Source organism: Myotis brandtii, unplaced genomic scaffold, assembly GCF_000412655.1.
Source record: "Myotis brandtii unplaced genomic scaffold, ASM41265v1 scaffold111, whole genome shotgun sequence".
NCBI lineage: Eukaryota > Metazoa > Chordata > Mammalia > Chiroptera > Vespertilionidae > Myotis > Myotis brandtii.
In genome coordinates, this window is record NW_005353789.1 from 977,170 (window position 1) to 995,440 (window position 18,271).

The 18,271-nt window shown below is 38.1% G+C and overlaps 1 protein-coding gene across 14 annotated transcripts in view; it reads left to right on the forward strand.

The window, feature by feature from the left end:
* The window catches only part of SEC31A (SEC31 homolog A, COPII coat complex component), a 94,046-nt gene extending 76,020 nt beyond the window's left edge, over window positions 1-18,026 (forward strand). For 4 of the 14 annotated variants that reach the window (XM_005857394.2, XM_005857393.1, XM_005857391.1 and 1 more), the window contains 7 exons: window positions 1,547-1,885; window positions 6,854-6,892; window positions 8,610-8,668; window positions 9,954-10,217; window positions 12,845-12,964; window positions 16,207-16,278; window positions 17,465-18,026. In XM_005857394.2, coding sequence (XP_005857456.1) covers window positions 1,547-1,885; window positions 6,854-6,892; window positions 8,610-8,668; window positions 9,954-10,217; window positions 12,845-12,964; window positions 16,207-16,278; window positions 17,465-17,644 — 1,073 coding nt within the window. In that variant the 3' untranslated portion in view covers window positions 17,645-18,026. The remainder of the gene's footprint in view (window positions 1-1,546; window positions 1,886-6,853; window positions 6,893-8,609; window positions 8,669-9,953; window positions 10,218-12,844; window positions 12,965-16,206; window positions 16,279-17,464) is intronic. The other 10 variants (XM_014544514.1, XM_005857395.1, XM_005857399.1 and 7 more) reach the window with 4 other exon arrangements.
* Window positions 18,027-18,271: the final 245 nt, after the last annotated feature.

The following is an 18,271-nucleotide window of genomic DNA, read 5'->3' on the forward strand; positions in this document are numbered from 1 at the left end:
CCCCCAGCTGGCCTGATTGTCCCCGATCAGGGTGGGCCCATCGGACCCCACCCATGCACGAATTTGTGCACTGGGCCTCTAGTGATTAAATAACTATGGCAAAAATAAGAGGCCATTACCTAGAGCTACTCTTAATGAGCACATTCTGTGCTAAAGTGAATGTTCTTTTTTTTTTTAATATTTTACTGATTTTTTACAGAGAGGAAGGGAGAGGGATAGAGAGTCAGAAACATGGATGAGAGAGAAGCATCCATCAGCTGCCTCCTGCACACCCCCCACCGGGGATGTGCCTGCAACTTAGGTACATGCCCTTGACCAGAATAGAACCTGGGACCCTTCAGTCCCCAGGCTGAAGCTCTATCTAGTGAGCCAAACCGGTCAGGGCTAAAGTGAATGTTCTTAACATGAATACAAATTTGATAAAACTTTTCACTCAGTGTGAAAGTGCTGTCTTCAGAACCAGGTATGGTTCTACTGCATTCACTCTATAGAGGTTCACACCTACCCCTGGTCACACAGAATGTGATGAAATTAAGATCTCTTATCTGAGTTCAGGTCACTGCATGAAAATATCAGTTGGCTGCCTGATTACTAACAAACTATGTACAGTATATGAAATATTATATAGTAACTAGAGGCCCGGTGCACGAAATTCGTGCACTCAGAGGTTTGGGGTCCCTCAGCCCGGCCTGCGCCCTCTCGCAGTCCAGGATTCCTCGGGGGATGTCCGACTGACGGCTTTAGGCCCACTCCCCATGAGGAGTGGACCTAAGCTGTCAGTTGGACATCCTTAGCTCTGTTGCAGAGGTGGGAGAGGCTCCCACCACTGCCAATGCACTCGCCAGCCATGAGCCCGGCTTCTGGCTGAGCGGCGCTCCCCCTGTGGGAGCGCACTGACCACCAGGGAGCAGCTCCTGCATTGAGAGCATCTGCCCCCTGGTGGTCAGTGCATGTCATAGCGACCGGTAGTTCTTCCGTTTGGTCGATTTGCATATTAGCCTTTTATTATATAGGATGATATAATTCCTCTTTGGATGTGTAATTCCTTCATGGTTCCATCTGGTGGCTAGTAGGTGTCACTGCAGTCTTTTCATAGAAACAGGAAGTGTCAGCAAAGGGTTTAGTCTTTTTAAAAATTTATTTTGCTTTTTAAATTTACTTATAAATTACAGTTGATATATAATATTATATTAGTTTCAGCATAGTGATTATACATTTATATATCTTATGAAATGATCCCCCTAGAAAGTCTAGTATAGAAAAGGGTCTGTCTTGCAGTTCTTGGGTCTGATGTTTCAAAGGTTTTCATAGTCCACAGCAATCTGAAGATGGCAGGTTTCAGATATGGGATCCAATGACTTTTAGTACATTTAGGTCATCTAAGTTATCACAACCTAACATATTATAAATGTTCATGTTTGGTTATAACTTGTTAAAAGAAGAATGATAAAAACAGTTTTCATAGAATGAGATAACTTTGGTTTTCTGTTGCTGTCTGAATAAACTTGTGACTAATGAAAATTTCTATTTCTTCTCCTTGGTGTAGCTTATCAACCAGTCCAGCAGTATTCCTTCGGAACAGGGGGGTCAGCAACGTATCGACCTCAGCAGCCTGCTGCTCCTTCTGCTTCAAACGCTTACCCTAACACCCCTTACATACCTTCTGCTCCTTCCTATTCTGGGCAGTCTCAGCTGTATGCAGCACAGCACCAGGTCTCTCCACCTACCTCCAGTCCTACTGCTTCTCTTCCCCCTCTCCCTTCCTCTGGAGCATCCTTCCAGCATGGCGGACCAGGAGCTCCACCATCTTCAGCTTATGCACTACCTCCTGGAACAACAGGTACACTGCCTGCTGCCAGTGAGCTGCCTGCGTCCCAAAGAACAGGTCTGAGCTTGAAAGGGATTCGGTTTGGCTCCCTCCTTTATTTTTTCATGAACACAGGGGTGGATGGAGGGGAATTATTTCTGTTTGTATACTGGACAATGTGAGATGTTAATTAAGCTTTTATAACAAATTCTAAAACTATTTCAAAAAGTGATATTCTCCCATAATGAACTTTAGTTGCTGAATGAGGAAAGCTTTAGAGCTTCAAAAGGGTAAGAGTATATAATTTACATTGAATTCAAAGTCAGTGTAAGAAATTATTTGTCAAGATAAGTGGTGGTTGGAATCATATTTAATGGATACTAATTTTTTTACTAGAGCAAAACTATGCTCGATGTTCTTACTGAGAATTTTTCAATTTTTGAAATTATTTGTGCCTTAAACTCACTCATGGAGATTAAACAGTACAGAGTCAGTGAGGTTGTACAAATTTTATAATTATGTTTATTTGTAAAGGGGAGGAAAAGAGTAAGAGTACACAAGTGACAGAGAAATGCTAACTCAGAGGAAGTCGTTGCATAGCAGTGCACTGGTTTTCCGTTAGGACAGTACCACCCTTTCAAACATCTTAGAACTCTCTAGGTGCATTTTTTTTTTTTTTTGTCTAGTTGTATAGCTATACCTGAAAATTTCTATTAAAATTATGATTTTAAATGATTTTTATAGTGAAATACACGTTATTAATTTTCTCTCATGTTACAATTAGAGCATTATGTTCATTTTTTATGGGTAGGTTATATTATCTGATTTTCATTTTTGGATAGTAAAAGGGGCCCCAAAAGCATGTGCTATCAATATAAAAAGGGATCAATGAATCCCAAGATTAAGATACACTAACATAGTGGTTAAGAATACAGGCTTTGAAATAAAACTTCCTGGGTTTGTATTCCAGCTTCACTACTTTATAGTTATGTGACCTTGAGTAAGTTACTTAACTTCTTTAAGCCTCAGTTTTCTCAGAATAACAATAGTACCTAGTCAGCAGCTTATGAAGAAAATAGAATGCATTAATACATTAAAAGCACTTAGAGACAGGGACAGCAAAATTTGTTGTGACTATACAAAAACCTCACTCAAAATTAGAGCTCTGTGCATTTTGGTTTTGGAAATACTTTCTCTTTCAGCTTATAACAGATGGTTTTGTACTAGAGGGGCAAAAAGCTGAGTGAGTCTTGCTTTGTTCCTAATACTAAAGTTGCTCTTGGGGGGTCCAGTATATGTTTTTTCCCCTTTTATGTGCTAAGTAGTAGCTTTAATTACTGAAAGCATTTATAAAAAAATAGAATCTATTGAGAAAATTTTTTAAAAATTTTTAAGTTGATTTTTAGAGGGAAATAAACAGAGAGAGAGAAGCATATGTGTGACAAAGAAAACATCAGTCGATTGCCTCCTGCACGTGCCTCAACCAGGGATCAAACCCACAACCTGGGTATGTGCCCTGACTGGGAATCGAACCCACCACCTTTTGGTGTATGGGATGACGGTCCAGTCAACTGAGCCACACCGGCCAGGGCAAGGATATATTTTTTTCTAATAAAGTCTTATGGATTCAGAATTATACACATATCTCCTGCTCTCTTCTTTGATATGTAATATTAAAGTCCAAAGCACCAAAAATTACACACATACACTCACACACGACATGTATCACCTTTTATTGCACAAATAAAATATCTAGAATTTTCAATACAGATACTTCAATAGGTTGATATTTTAGTGAAGGGTGCTAATTCAGTTATAGAGTTTAAAACTTACCTTTAAAACCTGGGCGAGTGAAGACAGTATCAACATTGTTTTAGTGAACTAGAGTTCATGAGTGAAAGATGTGTTCAAGTAAATCCCCATTTAAATGGTTGTGCAGGGAAGTAGGGAAGTGAATTATCATTTATTAAATGTACATTGGACACATACCAGCACTTGACAAGTATTTTTTTAAATATGTTTTTATTGATTTTTAGAGAGTGGAAGAAGGGGGAGAGAGAGAGAGAGAAATACCGATGAGAGAAACATTGATTGGCTGCCTCCTGTATACCCTCTACTGGGGATCAAGCCCGCAACCCTGGGCATGTGTCCTGACCGGGAATTGATCTGTCGACCTCTTGGTGCATGGGTCGATGCTCAACCACTGAGCAATACCAGCTGGGCAACAAGTATTTTCTTATTTAAATTGACATGAGGAAATCTGAGTTTTCTGGGAGTTGTATTATGGTCTCATGGTTGCACTGTAATAGTCTCCAAGTTGAGATACAAACCTAGGTCTCTCAGTCTTCAAAGCCACGTTCATTCTTTTTTACTACATAGTCTAGTCCTAATGTGATAGAAATAGCTATGAGGGTTGGAATTAGAAAAACCATGTTATAACATGTTTCAGGCATTTATTACTTCATTATCTAAGTTAAATATTTGCATGGGTATCTTTTTCTTCTTAAGCAAACGTGCATTTGGCTCTGAGATAAAGTCTTTGCTTATATACAAAGTAACAGAATGTTCTAACCTGGCTGAGAAGCAGAGTGACTTTTAGGAAGAAGAAGTCAAACAAACTTTTTCAGTATTCAGCATGCACCAAGCTAGCTGCTTTGTTACCTCTTGCATGTTAATAGTCCCCTCTATTTTAATTAACAGTTACAGCTTTATCATATATTATTTTTTTATTTCCTACAAGTTTTGCTTAGGTTATATAAGTGATTATGACTGGAAATTTTATCTTTGTTCTAATGTGTCTTAAATCATATCATGGTTCCCTATAGGATTTAGGAATTCTGCTTGTCCATTGGATGATTCTTGACAGAAACTAGGATTTTCAAATCCTCTGGCTATTAATGAACCACAAAGTAATGTGCCCACACTCACAGAAACTAATGTTGCAGTCATCACAAAATTCATTCAGTAAATTATTTTTTTATTCAGTAAATTCTTTAAAATATATTTTTTAATTGATTTTTTTAGAGAGAGAGAAAGGAGCGGGGGATAGAAACATTGATGATGAGAGAGAAACCTTATCCATGAGTTGCCTTCTGCATGGCCCTTACTGGGGATCGAGCCAGCAACCCGGGCACGTGCCCTGACTGGGAATTGAACCAGCAACCTTTGGTGCATGGGATGATGCCCAACCAACTGAGCCACACCGGCCAGGGCTTATTCAGTAAATTCTTAAGGAGTGTCTGTTCAGTCTGTAATCACAATTATTCCAGATGGAGGTAAGGAAGCAGAAAAAGACAGTGCATTTCTAGTGTACAGCACATAGCTTTGTTATAAGATGGGACATAAAATTTGTACATGGGCCAAATTTTGGAAAGCCTTAAATGCCTAGGCAAAATTTTTATATTTATACTAGAGGCCCGGTGCATGGATTGGTGCACTGGTGGGGTCTCTCGGCCTGGCCTGCACCCTCTTGCAATCCGGGACCCCTCGGGGGATGTCGGACTGCTGGTTTCGGCCTGATCCCTGCAGGCCAGGCCGAGGGACCCCACTGGTGCATGAATTCGTGCACTGGGCCTCTAGTATGCATATAAGATCTTTGGTTAATCTCTTCCCGCCCTCCCCCTGACCCCCTTCCCTCTGAGATTCATCAGTCTGTTCCATGTTTCCATGCCTGTGCATTGAGCGTCTGTCCCCTGGTGGTCAGTGCGCGTCATAGCTACTGGTTGAACGGTTGCTTAGGCTTTTATATATATAGGTTATATATATAGATGGTAAGAAGAAAAGTTCTAGTGAAGGAGTTTGAACTGCTCATAGGCATGGTCGAATTGGTACTTGAGGGAGGCTAATCTGGAGGTGGTCCTACAAAATAGATGTGGGCAGCATGGCAGAATCAGAGGCAAGGAAAAACAGTCCAGGGAAAAGTCATGTCATGTTTTAAAGAGTATGAAAGAGATTTATCCTCATTCAGTAGTTTTTTGAAAGAATAAAGATTATCTCCTCTTTACAGTTTTAAAGAAGAATCGTGTTCCAGCCCTAACCGGTTTAGCTCAGTGGATAGAGTGTCAACCTGTGGACTGAAGGGTCCCGGGTTCGATTCTGGTCAAGGGCATGTACCTTGGTTGCAGGCACATCCCCAGTAGGGGGTGTGTAGCTGATTGATATTTCTCTCTCATCAATGTTTTTGACTCTCTATCCCTCTCCCTTCCTCTCTGTAAAAAATCAATAAAATATATATTAAAAAAAAAAGAAAAACAAATGTTAAAATTAAAAAAAAGAATCATGTTCCAGATTAGACAATACTGTTGATTTTTTAAAAATTGACTAAAAGTATCATTGTGCACATTCATAATGAACCTCCATAATACTGTCTTCTATAGCTATTCATGTTCTGTATGTAGCTTGCTTTACCTATTAAAGTAGGTCTCTATAACATAGAAGTCAATTTAATTGTGTTTTTAAAAAGTCTTATTTAAATAGTTTGAAGACATAAAAGCAAAAAGATTGAAAGAGGTTAAAATTATAGCTGACACAAAACTGTGTTAAATTGATAAGAAATTTGAACAAGGATTATCTAGGCTGGAATAAAACATGCCTAATATATTTCATGATTTGAGGTTAGGAGGATTCAGTTAGGCATATATTTGGGGGGGAATTAATAGACATTAATTATAATATGTTAGGAAGAACTCTCCCCCCAGTAGTATTTCTGAGCTTCATTGGTCAAATCATAGAAAAATAATTGATGCAAACAGGGGAAATTTATTTTAAATAAGAAGGAATAAAATTTTCTCTTTAAAGAGACAGCTAGCATAGTAAGATAAAAAAGTGCTGTTTAGGAGTTGATTAAATCTGACATAAATGAATTTGCTTTACCTAAAAACTGACATTTCACATAACTCAATTAAAAAGTAAGTTTTATTCCCTTATAAAGTTAGTTTGTTCTTTCTGGGAGCTGATGGAGGGAGAAGAAACAATTATAAAATGAAAAGTAGAGCTTAGAATGTCTTTGATAATACTGTTTAAGTGACTTTTACATTTTGTCTACAGAAAATCAGTCTGTGCAAGACCAGGCAAATATGTTGGAAGGTGAATTGGTTATAAAATATACTTTTGGAAATCTCTGAATCATTGAATGGAATTATTAGACATTCACAATAATGCATGTGAACTTCAAAGCTGATGATATCCTAAATCTGATCAGTATCATTTTTAAAATTTGGCTTCTTAATTAATTAGGTCTTGGAATTGAATGAATTAACATGATGACACAAATAGCTTTAAATCATAAAAGTCATATATTTTACATAGACATAAAGACAATGACAGTACCAATATTGTCTTAGATATGATTGAGATTAGAAGGTAATGGGAGAGATTTGAATGATTAACCCATGTATGACCAAAACTTTAAGAATTTGCTAAGCAGATAGTAGCATGTGGTTTAATAGTTTGTGATTAGCTCTAGAGTTTTGAAGCTCATTTGGCATTCTGTCTCTCGTGAACTTGTAGAAAATGTATTCTGTCTTTAAAATCAAGGCAGATGAATACATGCTGTGTAGGAGAAGATCTTTTTAAAAAAAACTTCTGTGGCATTGTGTATTAATCACAGATTCTTGGGTTTGCTAAGCAATTTTGTGATTTAATGTCAAGAATATCAATAAAAAAAGGTAAAATTCTGAAAGAATATTTAATTTATTAAAAGAGTAATTTTTGTCTTTACATATACACATATACAAAACCGGATGAAATGTAACATGATTATATTATGATTTGGAAATTACCCTGTTTTATTTCTGGTATGTTTTATTCCTCTTTTCTTTAAAGATATTAGCATTAGGGTAGTTAATGAGTTCTACTTATATCCATTTCTCACTTTGAGATGACAGGTGTGTTAGTTTTTGTTTTTTTCTTTTTCACTTTTTCTGTCATCAGTTTTTTTGACAGGTGTGTTTTTTAAAAAATATATTTTTATTGACTTCAGAGAGGGAGGGAGAGGGAGAGAGATAGAAACATCAGTGATGAGAGAGAATCATTGATTGGCTGCCTCCTTCACAGCCACCACTGGGAATTGAGCCCACAGCCCACACATGTGCCCTGACCGGGAATTGAATTGTGACCTCCTGGTTCATAGGTTGATGCTCAACCTCTGAGCCATATCAGCCAGGTGACAGGTGTTTTTTTAAAAGAGGAAATTTACTAAAGTTGACAGTAGTCTAATTTTATATTTCCGGCCAGCCTGGAATTTGTGTGGTGGCATTAAAAGAATTATCGCAGATATTTGAATGTCCTTTTCTACTTTGTAAGTAATCCTAAGGCAAAGATAAAAAGTACTGCTGTTGTATAGTTGAGCTCTCTTTTTAAAAAAAAGTGTTTCTACCATGTGGATAGTTTGCTTATATTGAATTGCTCTTTGGGGAAATAGGAGATTAGTACTTTTATTCTTTTTTGTATGTTGAATATCAGAAGACATTTTTAAAGCAGACTGTAGTGATTTATTTTTTCTTTATTAAAGAATCGTTAACAGATGTTGGTTATACACCAATATAGATATAAATACTTCACTGTTTAGCACAGCTCTTTCATTTTAATGGCAGGGTATCTTGTCTACTAAGCCAATGCCTTGTGATTTTTAGAGGTAATGAGTTTGAGAATCCAGGGTTACATAGTGATCCTCAGCTGATAAAACTTTTGTGACAGTTATCTCTGGGTTAAGGCAGAATTTGAATGTATTCTATAATGGATACAATTTGGTTTTCTCCTGTTCAGGATTCTAAAGGAAAATGCCCTCTATTATCTGTTGTAGGTCCTCAGAACGGTTGGAATGATCCTCCAGCTTTGAACAGAGTACCCAAGAAGAAGAAGGTACTAGAAAAAGTTATCTGTCCAGTTGCCTACAGATGTTCTGTTAATCATATAGCCACTTGGAGCACACCACACTTCACTGATCCTTTTAAAGGCAAAGCTTACTGTTTGATACATTTAAAGTGTATTTCAGCTTACATCTTCGAATTGATGAAGGAAAGGAAAGAAAGTAGAAAACAGTATAGTGCCATGAATAAACCTCTTTGAGTAGGCAAAATATAAATTCCCAACAGATCTCTTTCAAAGAGTAAGAAACAAAATTTCAGGCTTCTCAAAAATTTTTTTAGGAGTTACTTTGGTTTTGGGGTTTCAACAGTAATCATAAATTTAGTAAATATATTTTGTCTATCACATGCAATGTGAATGAAGGAATATCTTATAGCTGAGCATTGTTTAGATGTCAATAACGATTGAGCTGTTAGAGCCCAAGATAATATTTTTCTTTTCTTCTTTCTCCCCAAGCCATTTTCTACTTTTTCCTCCGAGTGATCTCTTTCCCCCAAATATAGTAATATGAGGCCATAACATAAAATTGGGAGATAGTAAATCAGAAAGAAAACCCAAAATTTAGTTATAATCAGAAACTTAATCTGCTACTTTTTGTGTGATTGTGACAGGCAATATCCACTTAGTGATGTAGGAGAAGGGTATTACATTGCGATATTATTTATTTATTTATCCTCACCCAAGGATAATTTTCCATTTATTTTTGGAGAGAGTAGAAGGGAGGGAGAGAGACAGAGAGAGAGAGAGACATCAATGTGAGAGAGACACATCAATTGGTTGTCTCCCACACGTACCCTGACCAGGGACAGGAATCAAGCCTGCAACCGAGGTATGTGCCCTTGACTGGAGTCAAACCCGGGACCCTTTATTCCTCGGGTAGTTGCTCTATTCACTGAGCCAAACCGGTTAGGGCTACATTGCAATCATATTAAACACACAAACATATTTGGCATATCTGAATCTAGTATTATTAGATAAAATTCTCCAGACTTTGATATCCTCTTTAAAAAACACCTTGGTTTTGGCTCCTCATGATGGGAGTGAGTATGGGAGCAAATGGGGAAACTGAGAGGTCTAGGTTTGAGCCCTTCATCCCTCTTAGCCAGATTAGCTCTACTTTTGTTTTACTCTAAAATTCTGCATAACATTTCATTTGAAAATATTCTATTTAAATGTTTTTAAATCATGGAATAGTCTAACTCCCTTATTTAAATCTGAGGGAATGTTGCTATCATTTGTTTTCTTATTCTTGTTGTCTTTTATTATGATCTTTTAAAAGATGCCAGAAAACTTTATGCCTCCTGTTCCCATCACATCACCAATTATGAACCCCATGGGTGATCCCCAGTCACAGATGCTGCAACAACCTTCAGCTCCAGGTCCACTGTCAAACCAAGCTTCATTCCCCCAGCCACATCTTTCAGGTGGCCAGCCCTCCTTCCATGGCTTACAGCAACCCCTTGGTCAACCAGGCATGCCGCCATCTTTCTCAAAGCCCAATATCGAAGGCGCCCCAGGAGGTCCTATTGGAAATACCATCCAGGTAACAGTAAAAATCTGTAGAAGTGGAACAGGAGAGGACTCTATTTCAGTAAACTTATTTTAATGTGTTAACTTTTATGGCTACACCTTTATCAGTGAACATGCAAATTTGGTTTCAATTTAGACAAACTGAATAAAAAATAGTAATGCTTTTTAAAAGATTAATTATGTATGTATATTATTTTTCAATTACATGACCATATACAAACTTTCTAGAAGAGGCTTGTATATTTGCTAGTGTATGTTTCCAGTAGCTTAGTAATTGCAATATACCTAATCAGTAGGCACAATTTCAGTTGAATCCGTATTTGCCTTCAAGGTGGTTAAGCATAAGCTGTTTTCAAAGGTGTATCCCTTTAAATTATAAAATAAAAATGTAATGAGTTACATTTTTTTTATGTATGTGTAAGAACTAATTATATAGAGCCTTATCTTCGGATGGAGATTAAATTTACATTTGCTTTTCACATACAAATTGCTGGTTGGCAGGATTTTATTTTATTTATTTTTATTTTTATTAGTCCTCACCTGAGGATATTTTTCCATTGATTTTTAGAGAGAGTGGAAGGGAGAGGGAGAGACAGAAATAATGATGTGAGAGAGACTGATCTATAGGTTGCCTTCCACATGCATCCCGACCAGGTCCAGGAACCTGCAACCAAGGTACGTGCCCTTGACAGAAATCGAACCTGGGACCCTTCAGTCCGCAGGTCGACACTCTATCCACTGAGCAAAACCAGCTAGGATGACAGGGTTTTAGATGATGAAAAACCTATTACATTTACATATAACTGAATTAGACTTACAAAGATAAACATTTTGATCTGTTCGTGAAAAGTAAAGAGCCTGGGCCAAAGTTTAACATAAGATGAACAAATTCCTGTCCAAGTATAAAACTAGTTCTTCTGTTTTTGTCTTTGACTCATTGAACTCGAATTTGTAACGATTGTATCTCTATCATAAAAATATGCTTTTTTATTAAGAGAGTTCTGCCTAAGGAACTTCTACATATTAATAGTTGCATTATAAAAACCAGTGTTTTGATGGAGGTAAGAGGACTTGCTTTTTTCCACAAGAACATAAGTTATAAATATGTGTTGTTAATTTTTTATGATTACAAGTCTATGTTAGTTTGGGAAACTACTCAGCCATTCACTTTGGTGTAGACATGGGTGCCCATGCCCTACTCATCTAGACTAGAGCCTTAGTTACCATTGAAAAGGAAAGCTATTAATATTCTTTTTCTTCGAACCTCTTTTTCAAATCTATCCCCAAATCTCTCTCAACTACCTTCTTCTCAACATTTCCAGTCTGATCCACGCTACCTTCACCTCCAGTCTTCAGCAATGCAGGAGCTTCGAATTGGTCTGCCGGCATTTACTTCACCCAACTCTAATCTGGTCTTGTCTCCTGTTTGCTTAAAACATTACAGCTTCCCATTGTTCTCAGGATAAAACCCAAAATATTTCACTTGTCTCTAAGGATTCAGTTCATACTCCTCCTGCTCCTCTGCTCTAGCCACACTGGTCTCTGTGTAGTCCCCTTGTGTCACGATCCTGCCTTTGTACATGTTCTTCCTCAGTCTGGAAACACCCGCTTCCCCACCCCTCACCCATATAACTGCTTTACTCCTCCTTATCCTCTAATCCCTGAAGAGGGCCTTCCCTTAATTAAATTTCAGTTATATTGTCTGTTGGCTTACCGCAGTTGCTATTTTACATATATTTATTACATTTTTAAACTTTCTCTTTTATTAGCCTGTAAACTCCCTGAGGGCTGAGATCATTTCTGTATTGGCTCATTAGTACATAACTAGTGCCTGGGCCATAATTGCCTAATTATTTTTTGAATGAACGAGGATATACTTTTCATAGTTACACATTCCTTCTTTGTTTTTCTATTTTTATACTCAGTAACATCATGGTCTTTTCTATCCTAACCTTTGGCTTAATCTTCCAGTTGGTTAATAGCCCAATCAACAACCTCTAAAACAGTGGTTCTCAACCTGTGGGTCGCGACCCCTTTGGCGGTTGAACGACCCTTTCACAGGGGTCGCCTAAGACCATCCTGCATATCAGATATTTACATTACGATTCATCACAGTAGCAACATTACAGTTATGAAGTAGCAATGAAAATAATTTTATGGTTGGGTCACAACATGAGGAACTGTATTTAAAGGGCCAGAAGGTTGAGAACCACTGCTCTAAAAGTAAACCAAAGAATAGAAGAATGCCAGGATAAACAAAAATGAGCCAACATGCAGAGTAAACAGCTGCTCTAACTAGCCAACTTTTTAAATGCCTTGTTCTTTTTATTTCTTACTGGCACAGCTCTACTTCCCATTGGTTAATATACAAAAGTGATCAATATATGTTCCATAATTAAGTAAATAATTTATATCCAATCCTGTTTTTAAGAATCAAAGCTGTAGGAGGAGTAGCTATATCTTCTGGATATCTGATTTTCATTTTTACTCATCTCAGTGATTTTGTATATTAAATTTCATTTGGTTTTGGATAGCCTGTCTATAAGGTAGTTGGTTTCTCTGTATCGCAAGGTTTCAGGGCTTTGTGTATACAGGTAATTTCTGGTCATTTCTACTCATTTTGTGGTATATTTCTTCCAGCATGTGCAGGCTTTACCTGCAGAAAAAATTACCAAGAAACCTATTCCAGATGAGCACCTCATTCTAAAGACCACATTTGAGGATCTTATTCAGCGCTGCCTCTCTTCAGCCACAGATCCTGTATGTATTTTTTCTCATATTTTGCCCAATTAAAATAAGCCTTTATTAAAATTTTCTATAATTACTGCTTAACATCTTACAAGATATATCTTAAAGTTTCTACAAAAATAATAAAGCTAGTAGCACTTAACATAGTTCACTTTACATATAAAAATGTATTTAAATACTTTTTATATATATTAATCCTCACAACAACCTCATGGTGGGTAGAGTTGTCAACTTTATTCTACAGATGAGGAGATTAAGGCAAAAAGCAGTAAGTAACAACCCAGGTCCGAGCCAGCATTCAAACCGAGGCTGGCTCCAGAAGTTATGCTCTCAACCACTGTGTGTACTGCTTCTTGTCAGCAAACCTCACGCTTGGCACATGAATAGGACAGAATAGTGCTGTGCAGGAAATTCAGACTTGGATCTTTTTCCGAGTTTACATCGAAGCTTTTAAAAGTAGATAATCTTATACATAACTTTGCAAAGATCTTAAAAATAGTTAAATGTTGTAGATATTGGAGTCATATTCATAGTTAAAGCAACTGATTTTATTTAGTTTACTTAAAGGATGCCTGTGAATTGGCAACAACAAAAACTCCACAAAGCCAGTTTTGTTTTATATGAAATTTCAATTTCTGCCAAAAAACATTGAATAGACTTATTTCGCCACTGGCCACTTGTCTGCTTGAAAAACAGCTTCTGGAATTTGTTGTTTCATCAACATTGAGTATTAATGTGTGCAGCCTTCTGCTGGTCTTTTGGAAAGCAATTCCTTGAACTCAAAAGTGTTGGGAAAGCAGAGGCAGGGAAGATTTAATGTAAACCTTAGTGTCTGACTTCTTTTTTTAAGTCCTTACCCGAGGATATACTTTTCATAATTCTAGAGAGAGAGGAGGGGAAAGGGAGAGAGAAAAAAACATTGATGGGTTGCCTCCCATTCTCGCCCTAACGGTATCAAACCTGCAACCTGCTATGTGCCTTGACTGCAAATTGAACCCATGACCCTTCGGTGCACTGGATGACCTCTAACCAAATGACTAAGCTAGTACAGAGAGGGAGGTGAAGCTGATAGCCAGGTAAACACTATCCGCTATGCACACCTCTAAATAGACTGGCCACAGTCATTCAAAAACAGAAGCATCTCCATAAAATATATGGGAAAACTCCAGTCCTCCTTCAGGCATGAATCAGTATAGAGAGGTTGGGAGGACACAGAGTTCATGGCCCAGCTCAGTAACTTCTAGGTCACCATGCCATCTTCCTTCTGGGTCCACAGGAGCCTTAGGCAGAAGAGAACCACAAAAGACAAACTGTTCCAGTAATTTCTGTAATTAGTTGGAGAGAAGTTCTAATATCCTTTCTTGCCCAGCTACCCCTGCCCCTGCCCCCTTGGGCTCTGTGAGATTAACTTTGAACAGGGACTATAAAGGTTCCCCTCCACACAAGTCCTTTTCAATCAGTAGTTGGAACCATTTTTTAAAATTTGATTAAAGAGAGGGTGGAAGAGAGAGAGAGAAAGAGAGAGAGAGAGAGAGAGAGAAGTAAACATTGCTGTGAGACACATCGATCAGTTACCTCTCCAACATGCCGGGACCGGGGATTGATCTTGCAACCAAGGTATTTGCCCTGACTAGGAATTGAACCCATGACCTTCTGGTGCATGGGACAGTGCTCCAACCAACTGAGCCACACTGGCCAGTTCCTATTTTCACTTTAATTATGTCCAGACAACACAAAGGAATTTTGCAGCACAACGTAGTTTGTGATGTTATTCTCAGTGGTTTCATCTCTTCCTCTCTCCTCTTCTGACATGCTGACATTCCTTCCTCACATATACCAGAGCATCTCAGCATCAGGGACTTGTGCTTGTTGCTCCTTCTGCCTGGAGCTCTTCCCCCACATAACTGCATGGCTCACTCCTCACTTGTTCCAGGCTCTGCTCCAATGTCCCATTAGCCATCAGCCTTTCTTTACCACCCCCACTCCCAACACCTCCAGCCCCCTCACCCTGTTAACTTTTCTTTATGGCACTCATCACCATCTGCCATAGAACATATTATTTATTTAGTATATTTTCCTACCCAATAGAATATGGGCTCCATGAGACATAAGTCTGTATTCCCAGCATGGCACATAGTAGGCACTCAGTAAATATTGAAGAACAGTGTCAGGTCTAAAGCTGTTGCATAATGTAGATCATTAAGTTAATTTTAAGTCTTTCATTTTAGTTGTTTTTTTAATATAAATACTAGAGGCCCAGAGTACGAAATTCGTGCATGGGTACGGTCCCTAGGCCTGGCCTCAATCAGAGCCATATTCCCTGGCTACCAGCAACCGGTCCCACTCCCTGCCGCCACCCACCCCCAGTTCCCCGTTCGCCATCGGGTGATCGGAGCCTGCTGGTAGGGGGAGGGACCAAGAGGTTGGCCGGCAGGCCCTGATCACCCAATCATCAATGATAAGAGAGAATCATTGATTGGCTGCCTCCTGTATGCACACTACTGAGGATCAAACCCACAACCTAGGCATGTGCTCTTGACCAGAATGGAACTGGGGACCCTTCAGTCCACAGGCTGACGCTCTATCCACTGAGCCAACAAACTGGTGGCCATTTTGGTTTTAGAGTAGTTTTCTCTCACTGTACCTGTAATATTAGGGTGGGGTGGGGGAATCTCCTTAACTTAAGAACTAATTTTACTACTTCCCTCTTTGTAGTCTTAAGTTACCAGATGATAATTTTAATTTTTTTATTGGTGTTTTAAAGGCTCAGAAAGAGGCAGGATTAAACTTACCAAATAACTAATATTTTTGGAAGGTTAAAACAAGATTTTAGTTCACTTATATGTTTGCTTTTTAGCACCCATAATTTATAATAATTGTACTTAGACATTCTTTTCTGTAGTATACTGACCCATTGCTGCCTTCAGATGGCCCTGCCTCTTGCTTGTGGAAATAGTGCACCAGTACATGCACACACCTTGTCCAGTGAGCTTGCAGTCCACATGAAATCCAGCCAGTACTCTGTTTGTGCCATGGAGGGAAGAGGCTCATCCTCTCGCCTTCCTCCCATTAAGAGATTACTGACCTCTGTCCTAATAATCTGATCAAGTTTCTCAGCATAGTTGCCTCCCTTTCTTTATAAAATGAAGCTGTTGAACATCATGAGTGTAAGGTTTAGTGAAATGAGATAGGACAATTTTTTGGGATAAAAGTTAATGTTCAAATATAACATATCTGTTTTTCTTCTCCTGCAGCAAACCAAAAGGAAGCTAGATGATGCCAACAAACGCTTGGAGTTTCTGTATGATAAACTTAGGGAACAGACAGTAAGTTTGTGGGGGGAAAAGAAGGATTTATGATAGTCATTTATTCCCAGTAGCTAAAATAAGCATCTGATCAGCACTGCGTGTAGTGTGCTTGGGGACAAACTGTCTTGTTAAGGTAATTGGCCTTCTGTTTGTTTTATATGTCCCTTGAATAAAGAAATCAGAGTAGGAAGATACTTTGTTTTCCAGAGACCAAATCTGTAGTCTTTCTTAGTCTGAGATTCCTGATCCTTTTCTTCTAGCACACCTATTACATAAAGGCGAAGTCACACGTAGCCACAGAGGAGCAGGTTAATGTGTTGTAACTATGAACATAGCCAACAGTAGGAAAAAGGCAGTCATCTGGTCTCTTGTCCCCACCTCTCCATTCCTTTTTAGAATAGCTTGGCTTTATTAATGAAAGCACTAGGACAGAAAAAAAAAATAACTCTGGGACTTCTTTATATTTTTGCATTTCAGCATTCCCCTTTCCCATTTCTCACACCGATGCCATCAGATAAAAATAACCATTTATCTCATGAGAACCAAATCAAAGAAAGTTGCTCTAACAGTGGTAGTTGTGTGGTTGATCCATGGACTGATCCAAAATAAAGTCTTCCCTCAAAAGTGTGGACATGTAACCCAAGTAATGAAAAAAACTGACAGTTTTATGGTTTTAAGAGATGACAGGATTCTGAAAAGCAGTTAAGAGTAGATAAATTTAGTACCTGATGAGGAATTTTGCCCTACTAAGGGAAACAGATCAGAAGTTCAGGATCTCTAGTGTAGACAAGATTTAGGAATAAAATGGGTCCTTACATTAAGATATCATGATTAAGAATTTTTTTTTTTTAAGGTGTGAGGCTATTTCTAAAATAATTGAAGAATTAAAACTCTTAAGTAGAGAGAGACCTTAGCATTTCAGCATAGGGAGAAAATCTGGCTTTTCTTACAAGAAAAGTCTGGCTTATCATACATGTTTAATTCATAAATTATTTCCTTACATATCATTTTTTCATGGTTCTGTTTTATAACTTAAGTGTTGCTTGGTCTAAAAAACTATTTCTAGAAGTGCTAAATGGTTTATATATTTTTTATAATGTTTATATTAAGCTCCTTTTAAATATCATGGTTTAATGTCTGTAGAGGATCTCATGGGGATTCTCTCCTAATTTAATTACTTCTCTTGGTTCCATCTTTATTTCAGCTTTCACCCACCATCATCAATGGTTTACACAACATTGCAAGGAGCATTGAAACCCGGAACTACTCTGAAGGCTTAACCATCCACACCCACATAGTCAGCACCAGCAACTTCAGCGAGACCTCTGCTTTCATGCCAGTTCTCAAAGTTGTCCTCACCCAGGCCAATAAGCTGGGTGTCTAAAAGGACAGCTTCACTCCCAGACACTATTGCCATTTTCCAAAGAAACATGTTTTAAAATGATAAAATATGGACCAATCCTCATTAGCATGTTTCCATAGCATTTACACTATTTCTGTAGAGATACTCACCTTAGAACTGCTCCAAACCCCGGTGCTTTGTTTTGTTTTAGTCTTTTATTGCCCATGATGATTTTCTTATGCAAATAGCGTATTTCTTGAATTACACATAGTATTTTCCTGATGTATTCTGATAAAATGTGGTTTTAAAACCCTTAGTGTATTTTTGGAAAAGGAGCATCTGGTTATGCATAAAGCAGAGCTAAAAGTTCTTTCATGTCCTCCCTACTTCCTCCGTGTCAATCAGATTAAAGTGTGTAATCTTATTTTAAGTGTATGTAGTCTTTTTTTAAACAGCTGCTCAGTTTGCTTTAATCCTTTATTTGTGTCTGGTTTCATTCTGGTCCTGAACAAATAATTAAATCTAGAGCCTGCTACATAGATTTTATTTTAGCAAATATTAATAAAAAGTGGGAACACTAGCTAGTATCTATTAGGAAAAGACTGAGCGTTTTCACTCTGTAGAATGCATTGAGCTTTATTAATAAACTAGAGGCCCAGTGCACGGAAT